A 24,984-nucleotide genomic window follows, 5' to 3' on the forward strand; every position below is an offset into this window, starting at 1 on the left:
TATTGCAGTGTCTTGACCCGTTGCCGTGATGAATGTTCACTTCCTGATCTCTTTCACAGTCGGGAGAAAAGAAAGCGAGATGCTATCCGAAACCTACTCTAAAACAATGTGTTATTGTCATTGATTCTTGAGACGCTCATTGCTTTTGACTTTGCGGTCGATTTTTTCAGCTGACCGTTTCACTTCTTATAGATGAGGCGGCTTTTTCTTCCAAGTCACTTCCAAGTTATGGAATGACTGACACTGGAGGCCAGCTCATATCGGGATTGTAAAAGCACACTTCAAGTCAAAAGCGCAGGTATGAGTGTCAGAAACATCTCCCTGAAAAGCTCCTTTATCATCCAGAGGATAAGTCATGTCAACAACAGCACCCCACCCCCCTCACATTTCATAATAATAGTTATTGACTTTGATTAAAATTCCATGTGTGTACTTCAACATGAACCCTGAGACAAACCGCTCACCTTTCTTCTGATGACCAGCAGTAACTTTCATCTTCTGAAATGACAACAGTCAACCCCCTAGTACAACTAAGAGCTCACTAAATAAAATCCCTGCTCATCCATCCGTATAGAGTAATATCTCTATTTACATGCTTAATCGGTTCTGTGACAAAGCTCTTAACTCAAAACACTTGTATCTCAAATCACCGTCTTCCATTAAAAAGAATGGAAATCAATTTAATCAAAAACAGCACACATTTAACACGTAGTATTCCTTTGAAAAAGAAAAAGTAACTTTTAGATAATACGTATTGCAGTGGCGGGCCGTACGTTTCTCACCCAGGCTTCCTGTGATATCCTACGTAGTCCGACTTCGCCTCTCAAAATACCGTAATTTTAAAGTATCAATGATTGTGGTGAAATTACCCTCTGCATTTGACCCATCCTCTTGTTCACCCCCTGGGAGGTGAGGGGAGCAGTGAGCAGCAGCGGTGGCCCTAATTATTTTTGGTTATTTAACTCCCAATTCCAACCCTTGATGCTGAGTGCCAAGCAGGGAGGTAATGGGTCCCATTTTTATAGTCTTTGGTATGACTCGGGCGGGGTTTGAACTCACCACCTAAAGATCTCAGGGCGGACAATTTATGTCACCACATCATACTTGCCAACCTTGAGACATCCGATTTCGGGAGGTGGGGGGTGGGAGGCGTGGTCGGATGTGGGGCGGAGGCGGGGTTGGGGGGCGTGGTTGGGGCGGGGGGCGTGGTTTAGAGGGGTGGCGTACAATTCACCAACTCGAGTATTTCATATATATATATATATATATATATATATATATATATATATATATATATACATATATAAATATATGTATGAAATACTTAACTTTCAGTGAATTCTAGCTATATATATTTATTTTATTATATACATAAATAAAATAAATAGTTCAATTTCCGACGGCACCTATCAAATACACAGTAATAAAAACACAGTAGTTCTACTAACTGTACTGTGCTTGCTGGTTACTAAAAAACAACAACAACACTTACCTTTCACTATTTGAGTAACCTTTGTTCTGCTATTTGCGTATTGGCGAGCGATCTCCGAATCCGGGAACATCCTTCGCGGAATTGTTGCAGACATCCGCAAATGAGAACGGGATGTTGCTTCCAGCTATCAGCATAGCCATCTATGTCTCAGCATAAGATACACCATCGGGTCTCCATTTTGCGAGGTCGCAGCTTTCTGCCGAGTCGTTCTCCCAGGAAGGCAGACTGACTACTTGGGACATGCCGTGTAGGCAAAACATGATTTAATCTTGACTAAAACAAGGTACAAACAAAAGGCACGCACAAGGCGGAGGCAAAAATATAACACAACATGAACTGAACAACGCAATAAACTGTGGTTTGAATAACTAAAGAACTTACTTGACATTGCATAAAACAATGTCAAGTAAGTTGGGGCGGCATGGCGTAGTGGGTAGAGTGGCCGTGCCAGACACCTGAGGGTTGCAGGTTCGCTTCCCACCTATTGACATCCAAATCGCTGCGGTTGTGTCCTTGGGCAGGACACTTCACCCTTGCTCCCAGTGCCGCTCACACTGGTGAATGAATGATGAATGAATGAGATAGGTGGTGGTCGGAGGGGTCGTAGGCCCAAACTGGCATCCACGTTTCCGTCAGTCTACCCCAGGGCAGCTGTGGCTACAGATGTAGCTTACCACCACCAGGTGTGAATGAATGATGGGTTCCCACTTCTCTGTGAGCGCTTTGAGTATCCAACAATAGAAAAAGCGCGATATAAATCTAATCCATTATAAGCAAGACTTACTGTGGCAAGAACAGAGCATGAAACGAACACAATGACGCCAGGGCGACTGACTGGCAAAGACAAGCTTAAACACTGCCTCTGATTAGTGCTCGGGAAGCAGGTGAGCGGGCGAGCACTAATCAGAGACAGGTGGACACAATGAGTAACCAAGGAAACCAGACAAGTGAGTGGAAAAAACAGGAACTTAAAAAGTCCAGAGCTCAACAGAACATAGCCAAACAAGACATGGTCAAAAAGACATGACACCTCCTTTTGTGAGTACCGGTGAGTTTTCTGTGACTTTCTATGGGTGCCACTTCCTGTTTTTGCAAATTGTCACTTGGGACTACCAAGTGAGTAGCCTTGACTTTGACACATTAAGTCTGAAGAGATAGTGTGGACATTACAAAGAAAGACTTGTGCCAAGATTTGAGTTTTGCTCGTATTCCCTCATCGACTGTTGTTCCTTATCCTTATTCGTCCATCTAGGTAATCAAGGCTGGCGTGGAGACCACCTGTAAATGCCACGGGGTCTCCGGCTCCTGCACCGTCCAGACCTGCTGGAGGCAGCTGATGCCCTTTCACGAGATCGGCAAGCAGTTGAAGCAGCGCTATGAGACCTCAGTCAAGGTGGGGAGCTCCACCAACGAGGCCACGGGGGAGGGAGACATCTCCGCCTCAGGACGAGCTCAACACCAGCAGCAGCAGCAGCAGCAAACCCCTCAGCATCCCCACCCCCACCTGTCCGGTCTCAGCGACCAGATTCCCCGCACCATGGACCTGCTCCACATCGAGGACTCACCCAGTTTCTGCCGGCCCAGCAAGTACTCGTCGGGCACGGCGGCTCGCAAGTGCTACAAGGACAAAAACTGCGACGCCATCTGCTGCGGGCGGGGCCACAACACCCAGAGCCGGGAGGTGACGCGGCCCTGCCAGTGCCAGGTGCGCTGGTGCTGCTACGTGGAGTGCAAGCAGTGCACGCAGAGGGAGGAGGTTTACACCTGCAAGGGCTAACACCGACACAAGGAGAGGAAGTTGTGACACTGTTCTCTGACGCCATAAGCACTTTGAGGGATTTTTCTGTTTTGTTCGGGGTTTTTTTTTTTTATTGTTGTGGCTTTGCAAACTTCTCCTCAGACAACTGGGTAAACAGCTCAAGCCTTCCAGACGACAAACGTTCCTTATAAAAGAACGCAACCTTTTCGCACGCGAACATAGCCAAGGGACTCAAAGAAGAAGAACGACGCGTGCGAAAAGGTGGGCTCCATCGACGACTTCTACGGAATATTCAGACAGGGTGTAAGAATTTACACGCACATCCTTTACACGCGCACACTTTGTGTGTCTGCATATGCATGTACAAAACTTCATATAGCGTTATATAAATATATTGTAAAGACATTATACAAGCCACTTATCTAACTTTACGTTAAGAGAAACCACTAACTGCACCGACGCTTTTGCCGTTTGTGTGACTGTTCCCGACTTATGCAGACGAGGATACTTTTTTTTTTTTTAGGACTTCTCCCTTCCGCTTGGAGGGAAAACAAATGTTTTTCTTTTTTGAGTATTCAATACATTTGCAGATGTTAGGTTGCATAATTGCTGGACGCTACAGTAGGGACACCTGTACAAACTAATGAGATCCAATACAAGAGTGTCGTTCAAAAGTGGGGATTGTTATAAAATATTAGAATCAGCTTTCATGCGGTGCTGCAGTTGTATGCCATTGCAGTCCATCCATCCATCTTCCTCCGCTAAGCACAGGGGTGTCACTCATTTTAGATCGGGAGCCACATGGAGAAAAAATCTACTCCCAAGAGGGCCAGACTGGTAAAATAACGGCACCATAACTTAAAAATAAAGACAACTTCGGATTGTTTTCTTTGTTTGAAAATAGAACAAGCACGTACTGAAAACAAATGTTTTTTTTTTTTTTTTTTACACTTAGGCCTTCACAATGGCAGAGGGGTTAGTGCGTCTGCCTCACAGTACGAAGGTCCTGAGTAGTCTGGGGTTCAATCCCGGGGTCGGGATCTTTCTGTGTGGAGTTTGCATGTCCTCCCGTGAATGCGTGGGTTCCCTCCGGGTAGTCCGGCTTCCTCCCCCTTCCAAAGTCATGCACCTGGGGATAGGTTGGTTGGCAACACTAAATTGGCCCTAGTGTGTGAATGTGAGTGTGACTGTTGTCTGTCTATCTGTGTTGGCCCTGCGATGAGGTGGAGACTTGTCCAGGGCGTACCCCGCCTTCCACCCGATTGTAGCTGAGATAGGCACCAGCGCCCCCCGCTACCCCAAAGGGAATAAGCGGTAGAAAAATGGATGAATGGATGGATGTTGCGGTTAATAGTAGTATGTCTTAATTTGTCGTTATTTATTCTTTCTGAATAAATTATGTGATAATGTTCAGCAGTCAACTAATTGGTGTTAATTTTCAATCTATCAAGTTAAAAAAATAATATCAAAATCCAATTCCAGTTATTCATGTAGTTTGATCATTTTCCTCGACTGATGTACCAACATCATGTGGCTTATTTTGTACATATGTAGCATCATATACGAACATACAAAGAATTGCTATTTCGACATCCAGTGGACACATTTAGAACAGCAGTTTCTTTCATTCCAAAATTTCAGGTTCATTTTTATACCTAGCAAACTCATCCCGCAGGCCGGATCAAACCTGTTCGCGGGCCGATCCGGCCCCCGGTCTCTACCGTTTACACCCCTGGCTTAGCCAAAGTCGGATTGCGAGGTCAGCAGTCTAAGCAAAGAAGTCCAGACTTCCCTCTCCCCAGCTACTACGTCCAGCTCTTCCTGGGGGTTCTCGTGGGGTTCCCATGCCAGCTGGGCGACATAGTCTCTCCACTGAGTCCTATGTCTTCCCCCGTGGCCTCCAACCGGGCGCCCTACACACCTCTCTAATCTAAACTTCAACCATATTAAATAGCTTATACATATCTTAAAATAATACTTTCGGTTCCTTAAAGTGGGAACAATTTGAGTTAGGCATATTTTATGTTCTCAGGTCACGAACAAGGTGCACCAGCACATGCTTGGATGAGTTTAGGGTAAACTAGAACAAATGTGTTGAGACAAGCGGCCCTTTGTTGGGTGCTTTTTGGGAAAAATGGACAAAGTCTACAGTCCAAAGTATTCTACAGAAGACTAGAAGCTAGTTTGGATTGGATCTCTTGGATTGTGCAGGTGTACATAATGCTGTTGCTGATCAGTTTAGGTGTCTCTCGGCCTACATCGAACCAATGTTCAGGGAATAACTCAAAACCACTATGTTATGAAGACGACAGTGGCCATGTGTGATAAAACGTGGACGCACCCTACCGAGAAAACGGTGGAGAACACGGAAGAATGTAGCCGCTGTACAATTTGATGTCTTTCGCTTTCCAGCGACCTCCGATTCATTGAGCCATACTCCTCATGTCATTTACATTCATCCACCACACACCTTATAGGGTGGAGGAAGCTGTTTCCATAGTAACAAGATCATGATGATAAAGGCACGTGTATGGTCAGCACTTAGCTTCTGGTAGCTAAGGGCGCCTTCACACTTGTCATGTTTGGTTCAGTTTAAACCAACTCCAGTGCATTTTGCTCAGCAAATCTCGGTGAGCCGAGGGCTTCAAAAAACGGGTCTTGGCCTGTTTGCAAGTGAATTCTGGTGTTGGTCGGTTCATTTGAGCTCAAATGTAAACGCCACACAGACCGAAGACACACAAAAAAAGTACCCAGGATAGTCACACACATACTAGGTGTGGTGAGATCATCCTCTGCATTTGACCCATCACCCTCACCCCACTAGGAGGTGAAGGGAGCAGTGAGCAGCAGCGGTGGCAGCGCCCCGGGAATTATTTTTGGTGATTTAAAGGCCTACTGAAACCCACTACCACCGACCACGCAGTCTGATAGATTATATATCAATGATGAAATATTAACATTGCAACACATGCCAATACAGCCGGTTTAGTTTACTAAATTGCAATTTTAAATTTCCCGTGGAGTTTCCTGTTGAAAACGTCGCGGAATGATGACGCGTGCGCGTGATGTCACGGACTGTCAGGAAATATTAGCACACCACCATTTGCGGCTAAAAGTAATCTCTTTTCATCGCGCAATTAGACAGTATTCTGGACATCTGTGTTGCTGAATCTTTTGCAATTTGTTCATTTAATAATGGAGACTATAAAGAACAATGCTGTTGGTGGAAAGCGGTGTATTGCAGCTGTCTTTAGCACCGAGACACTGCCGGTGTTTCTTTGTTTTTAACACAGAGCGGTCAAGCGAACATGTTTCTCTACGTCAACCAGCATGTTTTTGGATAGGAAAATAGTGATCTATATCTTACCGGAGACATCATTAGATTATTCGTCCTCCTGCAGTAGCTGTTTAAAACGCAGCTGTGAGCTTGGCTCCTCAGCTTCTCTCTGAGACACTGTGTGTTCACCGCAGCCATCCGACCTCGAGGTATGTATTTACAATCTCACTAAAACAGTATTAAAACAATAAGCAGATAAGGGATCGTCCAGAATTATCCTAGTAAATGTGTCTAATTACATCTGAAACGCTCACACTGCCGCCGCCCGGAGCCGTCGCTTTTTTTTTTTTTTCCTAGTCTTTCGCTATCAATATCATCATCCACAAATCTTTCATCCTCGCTCAAATTAATGGGGAAATTTTAGTTTTCTCGGTCCGGATAGCTCTTGCTGCTGGAGGCTCCCATTATAAACAATGTGAGGACGTGAGGAGCCCTCACCCTTGTGACGTCATCGTCTGCGACTTCCGGTAAAGGCAAGGCTCTTTTATCAGCACCAAAAGTTGCGAACTTTATCGTGGATGTTCTCTACTAAATTCTTTCAGCAAAAATATGGCAATATCGCGAAATGATCAAGTATGACACATAGAATGGACCTGCTATCCCCGTTTAAATAAGAAAATCTCATTTTAGTAGGCCTTTAACCGCCAATTCCATCCCTTGATGCTGAGTGCCAAGCAGGGAGGTAATGGGTCACTTTTTTATAGGAGTATGTTGGAATGACAGAGGAAATGTGTTGAAAGTGCTGTCTGCTCACTCCTCTTTAAGTGTATATTTAGAAACTTTTTGGGAAATCTAAAATGATAAAGAATATTTTTATACAATATAAGATTATTCTACTTATTCAACTACAGCTGCAACGATTAATCAATTAATTTGATTAGAAAAAAGCTCAAATGTATATTCTGTTGCTTCAATTAAAACTTCAAAAAGTTTTACAAGGACAGATTGATTAAATGCAGAACGCACTGAGTACCCAGAACTTTATATACTTCGCTTCATCAGGGCCACTGCAATAGAGCGCACACAAGGGCGGTGGTGTGTATCTTTTTTAAAATGTTCATTAATGAACACATGTTAAAAGTGCCATCAGTGTTGGTAATATGAATGTTTCAAAAAACAAAAAGTAAGAAGAATGAAGGTCACAGCAAGCAGAAAAATCTTCATTTCAAACCATTTTTCCTAAAATATGCTACAAAGTGTGTTTTATCCCATTACTCGAAGTAACTAATCAATAGATTACTCGTTACTAAAATGATCGATACGTGTAGCTCTATATTCACCCCAGCAGATGGCTTTTTGATTCGGAATATTTGAGTTCCATCAAGTAACTAAAGCTGCCCAATCAAGTCCTTACTTTACATTTTTACTGCACAGCCTTCGGCCCCATGACCAAAATACCGCAGGGAAAGCTAAGGGGACTGCACCAAAGTATGAAACAAGTATCTTTTTTTAATAATTACTGAACCACAAGTGTGAATGCAGCCTTAAATCCTCTTAAGTGTCCTTTGCAGTGGACATTTGTTTTTGGTCTATTTCTTTTGGCAAATTTTGTAAAAGAAATAGCCTTATTATACAAAACGTCCACTGTAGATGACGCTCGCTCTCAGAGGGCTTTTCTATACAAATATCTGATACAGGATCTTTTTATATGTCTTGTTTTTTGACTACTGAGTGAGGCACCCAGTTTTGTATGTTAGCGTCCATTCCCACACTGAAGCCCCAAATTATTTAAAGAAAGACAAAATCTGTATTTATGTATGCAGTGAAGACTTTTTTTCTAAAATGTTTTTATTGTTTTGTAAATAGGTTTCTTTTCCTGTGGTAAAAAGGCAAAAGTAAAGGCACATCTAATTGCTACAAACAACAGTTTTAGATTGTAAGCATAGATAATGCAGCATTCCTTTGTTTGATTAAACAGCAATTGACATTTTTATGTCCTGAATTGGAAGCATTTTGATAAGCATGAGTCACGCCAAATAAAGCCCCGGTCAAAACATATACATAGAACTTTGCACGCTACATGGAAACCATAATAGCTATGCTGGGACATGCAGCTCAAATGCCTTCTTGCCACAGCCTTTTGGTATGTGTGCTCTCTCAACACACACAAAAACCAAAACAAGACGTTCTCCACTATTGAATGCATTGACAGGAATACCAAAAGGCCCACAGAGTTTGTTTATAGATTGTATATAGGCCGAAAGAGGAGAATGACGCAGCAGCGGATGATGATGTTGTCAAACCACAACACCTAAAAACTCTGCACTGTTGAGTGAGCAGTGCATCATGTACAAAAAAAATATATTTTGTAGAAAAAAATTAAAGATAAATTATTTTTTTGAAATATATTATAAGCATGTGTTTAGTGTAAATAACGTCAAAAGTTTAAATTGATTTTATATCCTGTATTTTTTTATATTTTGGGGTGGAGGCTTCAAGGAGCAGTTCCATGTATTAATTTCATTTTTTTTTTTTTGCAAGCACTAACAAATCCTAACAAATTTGTATCCATGTGCACCGTCTTCCGACTAAATCAGTCACCGACTGTTGGATCCGATCTGTTTGTATAATCTACGATTTTTGTGAGAAAGCGATATGATGTCACTTTTACACATTTACACTTTTTTTTTTTTGTTAGGGTTTTTGCTGTGCATGGAAAACAAACAAACATGTACAGCATCAATGATACCATACAGCAACAATGTTTTGTCATGTCTTATGGGAAGCCTAAATTATTTTTTTCCTCTACCTCATGTGTATAGCTTGTAGACGTAAACAGATCACAAATGACTGGTAAGAATGTATTTAAGTTATTTAACATCTTTGTGTAACAAAGGCGAACAGAAAATCTGAAATAATAAAATAATTTTTAAATTATTTCACACTGAGTCGTGAGTTTTACTACTATTTTGTTATTCAGCATGTTAGCACTGCAAACGACTAACTGTCGAGTGATAAACACACCTTCAGGGTACTGACAAGCAAAATTTGAGCAAGCTTGGTTGAAAAACATAGTGTAAACGTCTCTGCAAGGGGCACGGGCGGACTAAAAGGCCAAAAGTCGTTGACCATTTGTTTAAAAATGGTACAAATGTGAAATTACAGTAGTACCTCAGTTTTTCTACGCCACAATTTTCATATGATTCAATTTCAATCAATTCACTCTACAAAAAAATTATCATACGACCAAAAATTGCACGAAACAAACTAGCCCACATATTATTCCGCTGAATCGACAGCCCAAACATAGAAAGCCAAGAGTGACTCAGTCTCTGATTATTTTTCATAGAACAATACTGCAATATAACTCACCATGGGCCAAAGAAAGTTGTGAGCGCCAAACACGTTGCTTCATATTATTTCTAGGAATTAAATAGTTATTCTTACTGTCTTTATCCAAGTACGGAATAAGGATGTAACTATATTAAAATACAAAAATTATCAGAGTTGTCGATATTGTTAAATGTGCTCAAAAGGGTACTTTACCACCCAATGAAATATTTTGACCAAGTTTAAATATAAATGAAAAATCCTAAAATCAATGGACACATTATTAGAAAGCTCACAATTTTGTGTTCTGGCGGATACCGTGGTGTCCTACTCTGTTCAGCGGCCCTTGAAAGCACCCTAAAATCACTCCTGTCTCCAATTCCTATATTATATATAAATCCTATAGTATATATAAAATCGATCACTCCGTCTCAGAGCAATTGAATCGCTTAATTACTCTGACAGGAATGTGTTTATATCAGTTTAGATTGGGGCTTATGGCTCTTGTATTCATGTTAGCATTTAAACTAGTGCCATTCAGTCCGGGAGTTTATCAAAGTGCAGTTAACAATCACGGTTTTTCGATAATTTTTATTTGAAACCGTCGGGAGTACAACGTTGTTGTAGCTCTCTCCTCCCCTCCTTGCAATCTTCTGCAATAAAATTCTTCAACAAAGGTAAAATGATGTTTAATGTTAATTTATCCATTTAATTAGCCAATTATGTTTATTTTGTTCTCTGTGTGTACTACTCAAATGATTCTCTATAAAAAAAATGTATGTTAATATTTTTGAGTCGTGTTGCTTCCTTTTTTGTCAGACGTTTTGGAAGGGATTACTTATCAAAAATCGAGATATACAAACCCCGTTTCCATATGAGTTGGGAAATTGTGTTAGATGTAAATATAAATGGAATACAATGATTTGCAAATCATTTTCAACCCATATTCAGTTGAATGCACTACAAAGACAAGATATTTGATGTTCAAACTCATAAACTTTTTTTTCTTTTTTGCAAATAATAATAAACTTAGAATTTCATGGCTGCAACACGTGCCAAAGTAGTTGGGAAAGGGCATGTTCACCACTGTGTTACACCACCTTTTCGTTTATCAACACTCAATAAACGTTTGGGAACTGAGGAAACTAATTGTTGAAGCTTTGAAAGTGGAATTCTTTCCCATTCTTGTTTTATGTAGAGCTTCAGTCGTTCAACAGTCCGGGGTCTCCGCTGTCGTATTTTACGCTTCATAATGCGCCACACATTTTCGATTGGAGACAGGTCTGGACTGCAGGCAGGCCAGGAAAGTAACCGTACTCTTTTTTTAAGAAGCCACGCCGTTGTAAAACGTGCTGAATGTGGCTTGACATTGTCTTGCTGAAATAAGCAGGGGTGTCCATGAAAAAGACGGCACTTCGATGGCAGCAAAAATTGTTCCAAAACCTGTATGTACCTTTCAGCATTAATGGTGCCTTCACAGATGTGTAAGTTACCCATGCCTTGGACATTAATGCACCCCCATACCATCACAGATGCTGGCTTTTGAACTTTGCGTCGATAACAGTCTGAATGGTTCGCTTTCCAAAAACAATTTGAAATTTGGATTCGTCAGACCACAGAACACTTTTGCATCAGTCCATCTTAGATGATCTCGGGCCCAGAGAAGCCGGCAACGTTTCTGGATGTTGTTGGTAAATGGCTTTCGCTTTGCATAGTAGAGCTTTAACTTGTACTTACATATTGTAGCGTCAAACTGTATTTGGTGACAGTGGTTTTCTGAAGTGTTCCTGAGCCCATGTGGTGATATCCTTTAGAGATTGATGTCGGTTTTTGATACAGTGCCGTCTGAGGGATCGAAGGTCATGGTCGTTCAATGTTGGTTTCCGGCCATTGATTTCTCCAGATTCTTTGAACCTTTTGATGATATTATGGAAAGTAGATGTTGGAAATCCCTGAATTTCTTGCAATTGCACTTTAAGAAACGTTGTTCTTAAACTGTTTGACTATTTGCTCACGCAGTTGTGGACAAAGGGGTGTACCTCGCCCCATCCTTTCTTTGGGAAGCTGTTTTTTACCCAATCATGGCAACCAGCTGTTCCCAATTGGCCTGTACACCTGTGGGATGTTTCAAATAAGTTTTTGATGAGCATTCCTCAACTTTATCAGTATTTGTTGCCACCTTTCCCAACTTCTTTGTCATATGTTGCTGGCATCAAATTCTAAAGTTAATGACTATTTGCAAAAAACAAATGTTCATCAGTTTGAACATCAACTATGTTGTCCTTGTAGCATATTCAACTGAATATGGGTTGAAAATGATTTGCAAATTATTGTATTCTGTTTATTTTTACATCTAACACAATTTCCCAACTCATATGGAAACAGGGTTTGTAGAACCATAAGGATGTTACAGTTTTTTAATCCATTGGCAACAAAAGACCTCAACAATGATGGCTGAGTTTTCACTGTTTCCACTGAGAGACTGAGGGTCGCTCGCAACAGTGAATAATATATGAATATACATTCTAATGATTCGCCTCATGATATTTGTACACAATTGTCTATGTATGTGATCATTATACAGTATATTATTTTACGTATATTGTAAAAAAAATAATCTGAAGATTTTGAGGTCAAAAACTGGCAGAATTTTACAAATATAAATAATGGGGTTTTTTACAGCATATGATAGTAAATGGACAAACAGTATCACTGTTTTTTCCAGTAAAACATTTGTTGAATGAGCTGCTATTTTTTACCGTAAAATTGATCATTATTGTTTTTACAGGGCATTACTGTAAAAACAATGACACGGTTTTTCACGGTAAAATTCTGCTGCCTGCGCTGCCAATGTTTAGTTTTTACCTTAAAATCTATTGTTATTTTAACAGTGTACAATTTGATGGATAACTTGCTTTGAAATCATAAGTCAAGCAGATATTCTTGGACAAATGATTATTCACAACTTTATCTTTTTTGAAGCCATATATACTGCTGCTTAAAGAAGCGAGCATGGAGAAGAGGATGAGACGTTGGAGCAGAAGGAAGCCGGGAGAGTGAGGTGAAAGCAACGACTCTATATATGTGGAACTTGGAGACAAGCTACTTCAACATAAATGGATTGCTGATCTATACGAACAACTGTCCATCGAGTAAGTCACTTTAATATCAATCATGTTACACGCAGGACGCCATGTGTTTTAGTACAACTACAGTACATACGCTGTCTGGCTAGCTTTCATACAAACGATGAGATGTGGGATAATACTTTACAGATACTGAAATACAAACCCTGTTTCCATATGAGTTGGGAAATTGTGTTAGATGTAAATATAAACGGAATACAAGGATTTGCTAATTATTTTCAAGCCATATTCAGCTGAATTTGCTACAAAGACAACATATTTGATGTTCAAACTGATAAATATTTTTTTTTGTGCAAATAATCCTGAACTTTAGAATTTGATGCCAGCAACACGTGACAAGGAAGTTGGGAAAGGTGGCAATAAATACTGATCAAGTTGAGGAATGCCCATCAAACACTTATTTGGAACATCCCACAGGTGTGCAGGCTAATTGGAAACAGGTGAGTGCCATGATTGGGTAAAAAAACAGCTTTCCAAAAAATGCTCAGTCTTTCACAAATAAGGGTGGGGCGAGGTACACCCCTTTGTCCACAACTGCGTGAGCAAATAGTCAAACAGTTTAAGAACAACGTTTCTCAAAGTGCAATTGCAGGAAATTGAGGGATTTCAAAATCTCCGTCCATAATATCCTCAAAAGGTTCACGGAATCTGGAGAAATCACTCCACGTAAGCGGCATGGCCGGAAACCAACATTGAATGACCGTGACCTTCGATCCCTCAGACGGCACTGTATCAAAAACCGACATTAATCTCTAAAGGATATCACCACATGGGCTCAGGAACACTTCAGAAAACCACTGTCACTAAATACAGTTCGTCGCTACATCTTAAGTTAAAGCTCTACTATGCAAAGCAAAAGCCATTTATCAACAACATCCAGAAACTCCGCCGGCTTCTCTGGGCCCAAAATCATCTAAGATGGACTGATGCAAAGTGGAAAAGTGTTCTGTGGTCTGACGAGTCCACATTTCAAATTGTTTTTGGAAATATTCGACATCGTGTCATCCGGGCTAAAGGGGAAGCGAACCATTCAGACTGTTAACGACGCAAAATTCAAAAGCCAGCATCTGATGGTATGGGGGTGTATCAGTGCCCAAGGCATGGGTAACTTACACATCTGTGAAGGCACCATTAATGCTGTGAAGTCACCATTAATGCTGAAAGGTACATACAGGTTTTGGAACAATATATGCTGCCATCTAAGCACCATCTTTTTCATGGACGCCCCTGCTTATTTCAGCAAGACAATGCCAAGCCACATTCAGCACGTGTTACAACAGTGTGGCTTCGTAAAAAAAGAGTGCGGGTTACCAATTGTTTATTTTACTCCTGTTCGTTTTACGTTGGGTTTAAGGGGAGGAGTCACAGCCCCGCTTTACCCTGTACCTCTTGCTTGTTATACTTGTTCGCCCTGATATAAATAATTTGCTTGCCTAACAGAATTGCTATCATGACATCCATCAGACACTTAGAACAGCAGTTTCTTTCATTTAAAAATGCAGCTCAATTTTACACTGAGCAAACTCATCTCGCAGGCCGAATTGAACCTGTCCGCGGGTCTGATCTGGCCCACGGGGCGCATGTTTGACCTGACCTGCTCTAAAGGGATATGTCCTTTTCACGATTGTTGGGAGTCTCCTGCAGGATCACGTTGCCATGACGTCCTTTCCCGGAGTTAGTGTAAACTCATTATGTGGACCTCAATCATAGCACGCTGCATGCTGCACTGTACTCCACTGTAATGGACTGTACTTTACACTCCGGTTTTGACCTGAGTGTCAAACAAAGTCACAATGAAATGCAACTCATGACTCAGATTTGGGTTAACACTGTTCAGACATACATTACGTGTTGGGGGAATTACCCTCCTCGCACTGCTATTATTAATCTCAAAGTTCCCCCCGGGCCGACGGGGGGAGATTTCGGGAGAGTTTTCTCTCCCAACAAACCTCATCACACTCGCTCCAAAGCCCCAGTGCACATCCAAGACTGTGAAGAGGAATTTTACACTGAGCTTTGAAAGCAAAACATAATTATTGGATATCGGTTCTAAAACCGGAATAGCAAATCCCTGACATGTGTAGATAAATTAGCAGCTCGGGAGCGTTGGCTACTCTTCCTCAGGGAGACTCCGGACTCCTCCTCGCTTCCTGCCGTGTACAAGGCTCTAATACGAGCTGTGACTTTGTGGTGCGCTGTAATCCGACAACGTTTTGACAGCTGTTACCATGAAGGAAGTGGGTGCACACGCACACACACACGCACACATTTAAGAAAAAAAAAATGCAGGAATCGTCAACTCTTACTTATTTCTAACGACCCGACATCAGCGCTGCTCGAGATAGCTTTATGAAAAGTGGCTGGATATTATTATTCTAGAGTCACCTGAGTGCACAAGACGTATGTGCGCTGTGTTGCTCTGCTGCGGTCTCCTTACTTCTGCGCTCAATCATGGCCGTATATCTTTGAATACCAAACACGCAGCTACGGACAGCATAGTTTAGCCCTTTGACAAATTACTTGAAGCTGTACCAAAGCAAATGAGCAAGAAAATGGACATTTAGTAGCATTAGCATTAGCTGGCGAAAGGCCAAAGATGAGGGAAATGTCTTTTTTGCAAAAAGAAGTTGCTTCACTTGAAAGGATTGTAATATACGTTACCGCAAGTGATACTAAAACAATATACTGTTGTGTCATTAATTTTGCAAAGAGGTATTGTTAGCATGTTGCTAGCCACATAAATAAAAAGGCTATGTTCAGACAAATGCAGCTGGGCGACCCCGAGAGGATGGATAGATGAGGCCTTAAGCGTGACATTATTCTGAGGCTGGTATTACACAATTTTTTCCACACATTTTTAAATTTATGTCAAATGATTTTCATACTTTTTTAATCAAACTTGAATTTAATTTGATGCATGGGAAGTAAATTATTGGATTATCTATGTTTTTAGTGCAAAATAACAAATTTGACATCATGAAAACATAAAGTTACACATGAGCCTGGCACAACTCAAACTTTCCGGGCCATAGGGCGCACCGGATCATAAGGCGCACTGTCGGTGAGCGGGTCTAATTATAAGGTGCATTAAAGGGGTCATACTATGATTCTTTCCCAAATTTAAAACATTTCCATATGGTGTACAAAACATATGATGGTGGTTCCTTGGTCAAAATGTTGCATGGATTATGTTTTACAGATCATCTTCAAGCCACTTTCTGACAGCCGCTTCAGGATGCGCCGTTTTTATTTACGTGGCTCACCTTTGGCAGCTGTCTTTGTTCTAGCGGTGTAGCATGCAAGGACGGAAGTGGAAGAAGTGTCAAAAGATGGAGCTAACTGTTTTAATGACATTCAGACTTTACTTAAATCAACAACGGAGCAGCATTTCCTTATCCATGGTTCACTAGTCCAGTGGTTCTCAAACTTTTTTCAGTGATGTACCCCCTGTGAACATTTTTTTAATTCAAGTACCCCCTAGTGAGAGCAAAGCATTTTTGGTTGAAAAAAATAGATAAAGAAGCAAAATACAGCACTATGTCATCAGTTTCTGATTTATTAAATTCAGTGCAAAATATTGCTCATTTGTAGTGGTCTTTCTTGAACTATTTGGAAAAAAAGATTAAAAAAATAACTAAAAACTTGTTGAAAAATAAACAAGTGATTCAATTATAAATTAAGATTTCTACACATAGAAGTAATCATCAACTTAAAGTGCCCTCTTTGGGGATTGTAAAAGAGATCCATCTGGATTCATGAACTTAATTCTAATCATTTCTTCACAAAAAAATAAATCTTTAACATCAATATTTATGGAACATGTCCACAAAAAAATCTAGCTGTCAACACTGAATATTGCATTTCTTTTCACACTTTATGAACTTACATTCATATTTTGTTAAAGTATTATTCAATAAATATATTTATAAAGGGTTATTGAATTGTTGCTATTTTTAGAATATTTAAAAAAAATCTCACGTACCCCTTGGCATACCTTCAAGTACCCCCAGGGGAATGCCTACCCCCATTTGAGAACCACAGCACTAGTACAACAACGCAGAAAATGTGTCCCGATAAAAACCGTCCGACCGGAACTCTCTAATGGGTGAATAATGTAAACCCACTACACTGGTAGTTTTTAGCGCTTCCATAGCGAGATATAACTTAGAACTTTATGTTACTTTATATTAAAAATGGCAACAGCGAAGGATGAATGCCCCATTACAAGAAGATATTGAAAAAGAAGAAGCTTATCGACTACGGCTTCCTCACGGACTACAGTGGCGGACATGCGCACATTTTCAGGACTTATGCAGATCTCAAATACACATCAGCAAGTACCAGAAGGTAAGAAAAGTTGGTTTTGGATACTATTGTGAAACAAAACGCCAGATAATATTTATGCTATTCTGTGCCATTTTGCGGTCCTTATACACACACCATAGTAATACCTGTATGTCTGACTACAGTAGCCGCAATGCGCCAACAATCTATCAAGCTGTGCGGCTTCAAAGTCATATTAAAACATTTTGACGGATTTTTGAGTGCCGTGTGTAATGTTCTTTATTTTCAATGGAACATCTAAAGTTTTGGTGTTGTTTACTGGCATTATATTGCAGTCTACACGTATCTCTTATATGTGTCTACCACAGAGGTGGGTAGATTAGCCAGATAATGTACTCAAGTAAGAGTACTGTTACTTTAGACATGTATTACTCAAGTAAAAGTAAGGAGTAGTCACCCAAATATTTACTTGAGTAAAAGTAAAAAGTATGTTGTGAAAAAACTACTCAAGTACTGAGTAACCTGTTCGATTAATGATGATGGCAACAAGTAATGCACAAAAACATAAAAATAGCAATGAACAAATTCAGAGCCAGGAATATCTCTTAATCAACTAAAACAATAATATATATTAAATAATATATATTTGGTTTTACACTGTATTGAAAAAAAATTTGAAAATGAATTTTACCTTTGCAACCTCATTATACTATTGGCTAAGTTTTATATTCATAAATTTAAGTTTCTCAAGTTTTTGTGCCTTTAAAAAAGATTTAGAACTCTACATTAAAACACTTTACCTCTAACAACCAAAAAGCTGTGAAAACGATGATGCTGTGTTCCAAATCTAAGTTATTTACTGAGATTGAGTGAGCCTACGGCTTTGCACTTTTTTCATTTTATATATATATATATATATATATATATATATATATATATATATATATATATATATATATATATATATATATATATATATATATATATATATATATATATTTTTTTGCATTCTATTTTAGTTACTTTGAATTCACAACCCCCTGGCGTTGTTTTGTAGGTTTTTTTATACTGTTTTGTACTTTCTTTGATTATTATTTTCAACTGTTTGTAAATATTGAAATTTATATTTAAAAAAAAAAAGTGTGCAGTGAATCATGTGACCGCCTGGCTCAGTTTGATTGGTGAAACGGAGTCAAACCTCACCAGTGACTGCATTTGATTGGTGAAACGGAGTCAAATGTCACGAGTGACTGCATTTGATTGGTGAAACGGAGTCAAACGTCACCAGTGACTGCATTTGATTGGTGAAACGCAGGCATGTGACGGATCCTACTTTGAATGTCTGTCCGACAAAAAAAAAACGCAGCGTGCATTAACAGATCGATAAAAATCAGTAGCGAGCTGAATGTAGATAAATGTAGCGGAGTAAAAGTAGCGTTTCTTCTCTTTAAATATAACAAAAGAAAAAGTAAAAGTGTGTTGCATTAAAACTACTCTTAGAAGTACAATAAATCCCAAAAGTTACTCAAGTAGATGTAACTGAGTAAATGTAGCGCGTTACTACCCACCTCTGGTCTACCATCTACTGGTCACACTTATCATAACACCCTGTACCAAACAAAATTGCTTTGAGGTCGGCAAGAATTATTCCATACATTAGGCGCACCGGGTTACAAGACGCACTGTAAATGTTTTGGGAAAATGAAAGGATTTTAAGTGCGCTTTATTGTCCCAAAAATACGGTAATATGTTACAGTAATCGAGACGAGACGTAACAAATGCATGCATAATAATCTCAGCGTCCTTGGTGGACAAAATGGGACACATTTTAGCACTATTACAGAGATGAAAGAAGCCTGTTTTAGGAACACTCTTAATATGTGACTCAAATGAGAGAGTTGGGTCAAAGATATTGCAGAGATTCTTTATCAAGACGCTTCGTGTAATTGTTTGGTTGTCAATGTTAAGGTGTTATTATTAAATAGGTGTCTAGCAGGACTAATCATCAACAATTCCCTTTTCTTAGCGTTAAGATGCAAAAAGTTGCTGGACATCTATTATTTGATTTCATTTAGACACGCCTCTAGTTGACTACAAACTGGTGTGTTGGTCAGCTTTAGGGGCATGTAGAGTTGCGTATCATCAGCATAACAGTGAAAGCTAACACCGTATTTGCGAATAATGTCACCTAGCGGCAACATATAGATGCTGAAGAGTGCAGGGCCAATTAGAAATGAGTCCTGTGGAACTCCGCACATTACCTTGACATACTCCTAGGTCACGTTGTTATGGGAGACACAGTGAATCTTGTCAGTAAGATAGGAGTTAAACCAACAAAAGGTTTGGATTGACACAACACATGATTTGATGCGTTCTAATAGAATGTTATGATCGACAGTATTGGAAGCAGCGCTAAGATCCAGTAGCAGCAACATGGATGAAGCATCATCATCCATAGGTAGCACCAAATTATTAGTCACCCATACGAGAGCTGTCCCACTAGAGTGATTTTCCCTGAAGCCCGACTGAGAGCGTTCATAAAGATTGTTATACACCAAATATACAAACCCTGTTTCCATATGAGTTGGGAAATTGTGTTAGATGTAAATATAAACAGAATACAATGATTTGCAAATCATTTTCAACCCATATTCAGTCAAATATGCTACAAAGACAACATATTTGATATTTGTTTTGCAAATAATCATTAACTTTAGAATTTGATGCCAGCAACACGTGACAAAGAAGTTGGGAAAGGTGCCAATAAATACTGATAAAGTTGAAAAATGCTCATCAAACACTTATATGGAACATCCCACAGGTGTGCAGGCTAATTGGGAACAGTTGGGTGTCATGATTGGGTATAAAAGCAACTTCCATGAAATGCTAAGTAATTCACAAACAAGGATGGGGCGAGGGTCACCAATTTGCAAGCAAATTGTCGAAGAGTTTTAGAACAACATTTCTCAACGAGCTATTGCAAGGAATTTAGGGATTTTACCATCTACGGTCCGTAAAATCATCAAAAAGTTCAGAGAATATAGACAAAACACTGCACGTAAGTGATGATATTACGGACTTTTGATCCCTCAGGCGGTACTGCATCAAAAACCGACAGTGTGTAAAGGATATCACCACATGGGCTCAGGAACACTTCATAAAACCACTGTCAGTAACTACAGTTGGTCGCTACATCTGTAAGTGCAAGTTATAACTCTACTATGCAAAGCCAAACCGATTTATCAACAACACCCTGAAACGCTGCCGGCGTGGCTGGGCCCGAGCTCACCTAGGATGGACTGATGCAAAGTGGAAAGGTGCTCTGTGGTCTGACGAGTCCACATTTCAAATTATATTTGGAAACAGAGGACGCGGTGTCCTCCAGAACAAAGAGGAAAATAACCATTCAGATTGATATAGTCGCAAAGTTCAAAAGTCAGCATCTGTGATTGTTTGGGAGTGTTTCGTGCCCAAGGCATGGGTAACTTACACATCTGTGAAGGCACCATTAATGCTGAAAGGTCCATACAGGTTTTGGAACAACAAATGTTGTCATCCAAGCAACGTTATCATGGATGCGCCTGCTTATTTCAGCAAGACAATGCCAAGCCACGTGTTACAACAGCGTGGCTTCGTAGTAAAAGAGTGCGGGTACTTTCCTGGCCCGCCTGCAGTCCAGACCTGTCACCCATCGAAAATGTGTGGCGCATTATGAAGCGTAAAATACGACAGCGGAGACCCCGGACTGTTGAACGACTGAAGCTCTACGTAAAACAAGAATGGGAAATAATTCCACTTTCAAAGCTACAACAATTAGTTTCCTCAGTTCCCAAACGTTTATTGAGTGTTGTTAAAAGAAAAGGTGATGTAACACAGTGGGGAACTTATCTTTTCGCAACTACTTTGGCACGTGTTGCAGCCATGAAATTCTAAGTTAATTATTATTTGCAAAAAAAAAAAAAGTTTATGAGTTTGAACATCAAATATCTTGTCTTTGAAGTGCATTCAATTGAATATGGGTTGAAAAGGATTTGCAAATCATTGTATTCTGTTTTTATTTACCTTTAACACAATTTACCAACTCATATGGAAAACGAGGCTCTATGTACATCATGTTTTGCCTATATGAAAGACATGTACCATATTTTTTGGATTTTAAGTCGCTCCGGTGTATACGTTGCACCGGCCGAAATTGCATAATAAAGAAAGAAAAAACATATATAAGTCGCACTGGAGTATAAGTCGCATTTTTGGGGCAAATTTATTTGATAAAATCCAACACCAAGAATAGAAATTTGAAAGGCAATTTAAAATAAAGAAAGAATAGTGAACAACAGGCTGATTAAGTGTACGTTATATGACGCATAAATAACCAACTGAGAACGTGCCTCGTATGTTAACGTAACATATTATGATAAGATTAACTCAAATAACTATAACATATAGAACATGCTATACGTTTACCAAACAATCTGTAACTCCTAATCGATTAATCCGATGAAATCTTCTTCCTCAATGTCGCTTCTAAACAACTCTGCCAACTCCAAAGGTATGCGCTGCTTCCTCTTTTTGTTTTCTGCTGCATATTTCACTACGTCCATCTTGTAATCTGCAGTACATGATTTCCTTTTCGGTGCCATTTTTGTTCAGCCTTTCTCAGTTTTTATAAGATACCACCAACGATGTAATGATCCATTTTAATAGCTACGGCAGTAGCATATAGCATATAGCAGTTAGCATTCCATGACCCACAATGCACTTCTGCCATGACCCAGCCCCGCCGAATTCTTATTGGTTGACGTGTGTGACGATTACTGACATTTTCTTCGTCTTTTCCGCGAATGAGATAAATAATATTTGATATTTTACGGTAATGTGTTAATAATTTCACACATAAATCGCTCCGGAGAATATGTCGCACCCCCGGCCAAACTATGAAAAAAAATGCTACTTATAGTCCGAAAAATACGGCAAACGTAAATACAGGAATTATAAGGTGTAGTAACATTTCAGACCACATGCTAATAATGTAAATACTAAAATGTTAATGTAAGCAAACTTCAAGAATTGATCTTTTTAACCCCAACCATAAAAGTAGAAACCCATTGATGTGTTCCTTTGCAATACAGTGTGGTTATTTGGTCTATACAGTACAATATTCAGAAATTGTTTGGGATATTCTGCTTTCAGGACAAATTTCTGGACAAACCTAAAATGTCTTACAAGCTTTCTCTGACCCGCATGATGGCCGAGTGGGTAACATGTTGCTTTCACTGTTGGGGGATCGAGGATTTGATTCTGCGCCCTCTGTAGGCATCTTCCTCTCACACCCCAAAAATATGCACGTTAAATAGTAAATCTGATTCTGTAATGTTTCCCTGCGGGTGGCTGGTGACCAGTCCAGGGTGTACCAAAGTCAGCTGGGATAGGCTCCAGCTTACCTGCAACTCTAATGAGGACAAGCGGCATAGAGAAAAAGGATGTATGGACAGAAACTGTAGAAAAAGTTTCTTTATTTTGGCAAGTTTGAAGTTCAATAGACATTACAACTGCAGCTCATGTGAATATATTTTTGTTCGGATTTTTACTTTGAAAGATAATCAATAACATGTCAACGTTTTCATCAAATAATTTATAACTTGGGCTTCAGAGAGGAAATCCAAGCATTCGCTAAACTCGTAGGGAGGGTGAAACATATGTGCTGACCGCTATGAAAACACCTTAGCTCATGCTGTAAGTTTTAGGTCTGATATATACTGTATATAGTTTTTCCTTTCTTTCAACATACTGTGCATGCATGGGAAAGAAGTGAAAGTTCCCCTCAGGAAAGTGTGCAAGGGACCTGATGGGTATGTCACTTCCTCACCTCCTTCCTGTGCCATGCCCAAAAGTGTTCCGTGTTTAATGCAGTGCTTTTGATTGTTGTTAGGGGCCTAACAAAAATTCTGATTAAAAACGTCAACATTCTGTTGCATTCATGGAAAATAAAAACCATAGAACAGGAAATGGAGCGCACTTCAACATAGGAAAGTGTCTGGCAGCACAATTCCAAGCTTCATACACATAATTTTGATTTTATTTGTACAATCATTTTAGTAACACAAATAAGTAGTATTAAGCTTTTGTTGTGACTGCTTTTTCAGAAAGTTGAGGCAAAAGTTGTGATTATTTGAGGCTTTTTTTCCAATACCAGTGAATCAACTTGCAATTTTATGAATTTGTTATCAATGTATTATTTCTTTTTTGTAACCTAATTCTAAAAAATAAAAGGGAAACAACAAAAATAAAAAAATACTGTATTGATGTTTTACTCGTTTTGTGCCACAGAGTAAAAAAGAATACACTCGATGGTAATAAATGCACATACTAAGATCTCATTGCTAAATTACTGTCCTGTTTTAATTGATCACAGCCAATAGTGGAAATAATTAATTATAATTACAGAAATAAACACTGTCAAGGGCTTCATTGATGTCCCCTGTCTCCTCCGTCATGACGGTTAAAAGTGTTTAGAAATATTTATTTATGCTCCCAACACTAATTTCCCTCCACACATTAAGAGCATTTATGAACTGTTAAGAGAGATCTATTTTGTTTTTAACTCAGAGACGATAAGAGACAGTCATGTCTGTAAAGTGCGTTGAATGTCTAGAAAAGCGCTTTATAAATGTAATCCATTATCATTAATAATAATAGTAATATAAATGATTATTATTATTATTACACTTCAAAATTTTGGTCATATAAATGCCGCCTCTATACCAGGTCAGCATTGCTAATTAGAATATGTTGTTAATTGCGTTATATGCATAAATAAAGATAAAATAAATACATAAATACATGACTGGAAAGTGAGCATGTCGGTGGGTTGCTAAATGTTTACGTACTACTGCAGAGGGCTTAGGACCGTGGACGTGGGGTATGATAAATGTGCCGTGTAAAACATAAAAAGTTGATATGCAAAGTTCAGACGCAAACATAGATATCTCCATTTTCCTTGTTTAGAGTATATCACCTAGGGCTGTGAATCTTTGGGTGTCCCACGATTCGATTCAATATCGATTCTTGGGGTCACGATTCGATAATATATCGATTTTTTTCGATTCGATTCTCGATTCAAAATCGATATTTTTCCGATTCAAAACGATTCTGTATTCATTCAATACATAGGATTTCAGCAGGATCTACCCCAGTCTGCTGACATGCTAACAGAGTAGTAGATTTAAAAAAAAAAACGTTTTATAATTGTAAAGGACAATGTTTTATCAACTGATTGCAATAATGTAAATTTGTTTTAACTATTAAACGAGCCAAAAATATGACGTATTTTATCTTTGTGAAAACATTGGACACAGTGTGTTGTCAAGCTTATGAGATGTGATGCAAGTGTAAGCCACTGTGACGCTATTGTTCTTTTTTTTTATTTTTATAAATGTCTAACGATAATGTCAATGAGGGATTTTTAATCACTGCTATGTTGAAATTATCAATCAATCAATGTTTATTTATATAGCCCCAAATCACAAATGTCTCAAAGGACTGCACAAATCATTACGACTACAACATCCTCGGAAGAACCCACAAAAGGGCAAGGAAAACTCACACCCAGTGGGCAGGGAGAATTCACATCCAGTGGGACGCCAGTGACAATGCTGACTATGAGAAACCTTGGAGAGGACCTCAGATGTGGGCAACC

The 24,984-nt window shown here is 39.4% G+C and overlaps 1 protein-coding gene across 1 annotated transcript in view; it reads left to right on the plus strand.

Annotated features, from left to right (window-relative positions):
- wnt9a (wingless-type MMTV integration site family, member 9A) overlaps positions 1-9,466 on the plus strand; it is a 71,350-nt gene extending 61,884 nt beyond the window's left edge. The window contains exon 4 of the mRNA XM_061920553.1: positions 2,745-9,466. Within this exon, the coding sequence (XP_061776537.1) occupies positions 2,745-3,269 (525 nt within the window). The 3' untranslated portion in view covers positions 3,270-9,466. The remainder of the gene's footprint in view (positions 1-2,744) is intronic.
- Positions 9,467-24,984: the final 15,518 nt, after the last annotated feature.

This window comes from Nerophis ophidion, linkage group LG14, assembly GCF_033978795.1.
Source record: "Nerophis ophidion isolate RoL-2023_Sa linkage group LG14, RoL_Noph_v1.0, whole genome shotgun sequence".
NCBI classification, from domain to species: Eukaryota; Metazoa; Chordata; class Actinopteri; order Syngnathiformes; family Syngnathidae; genus Nerophis; species Nerophis ophidion.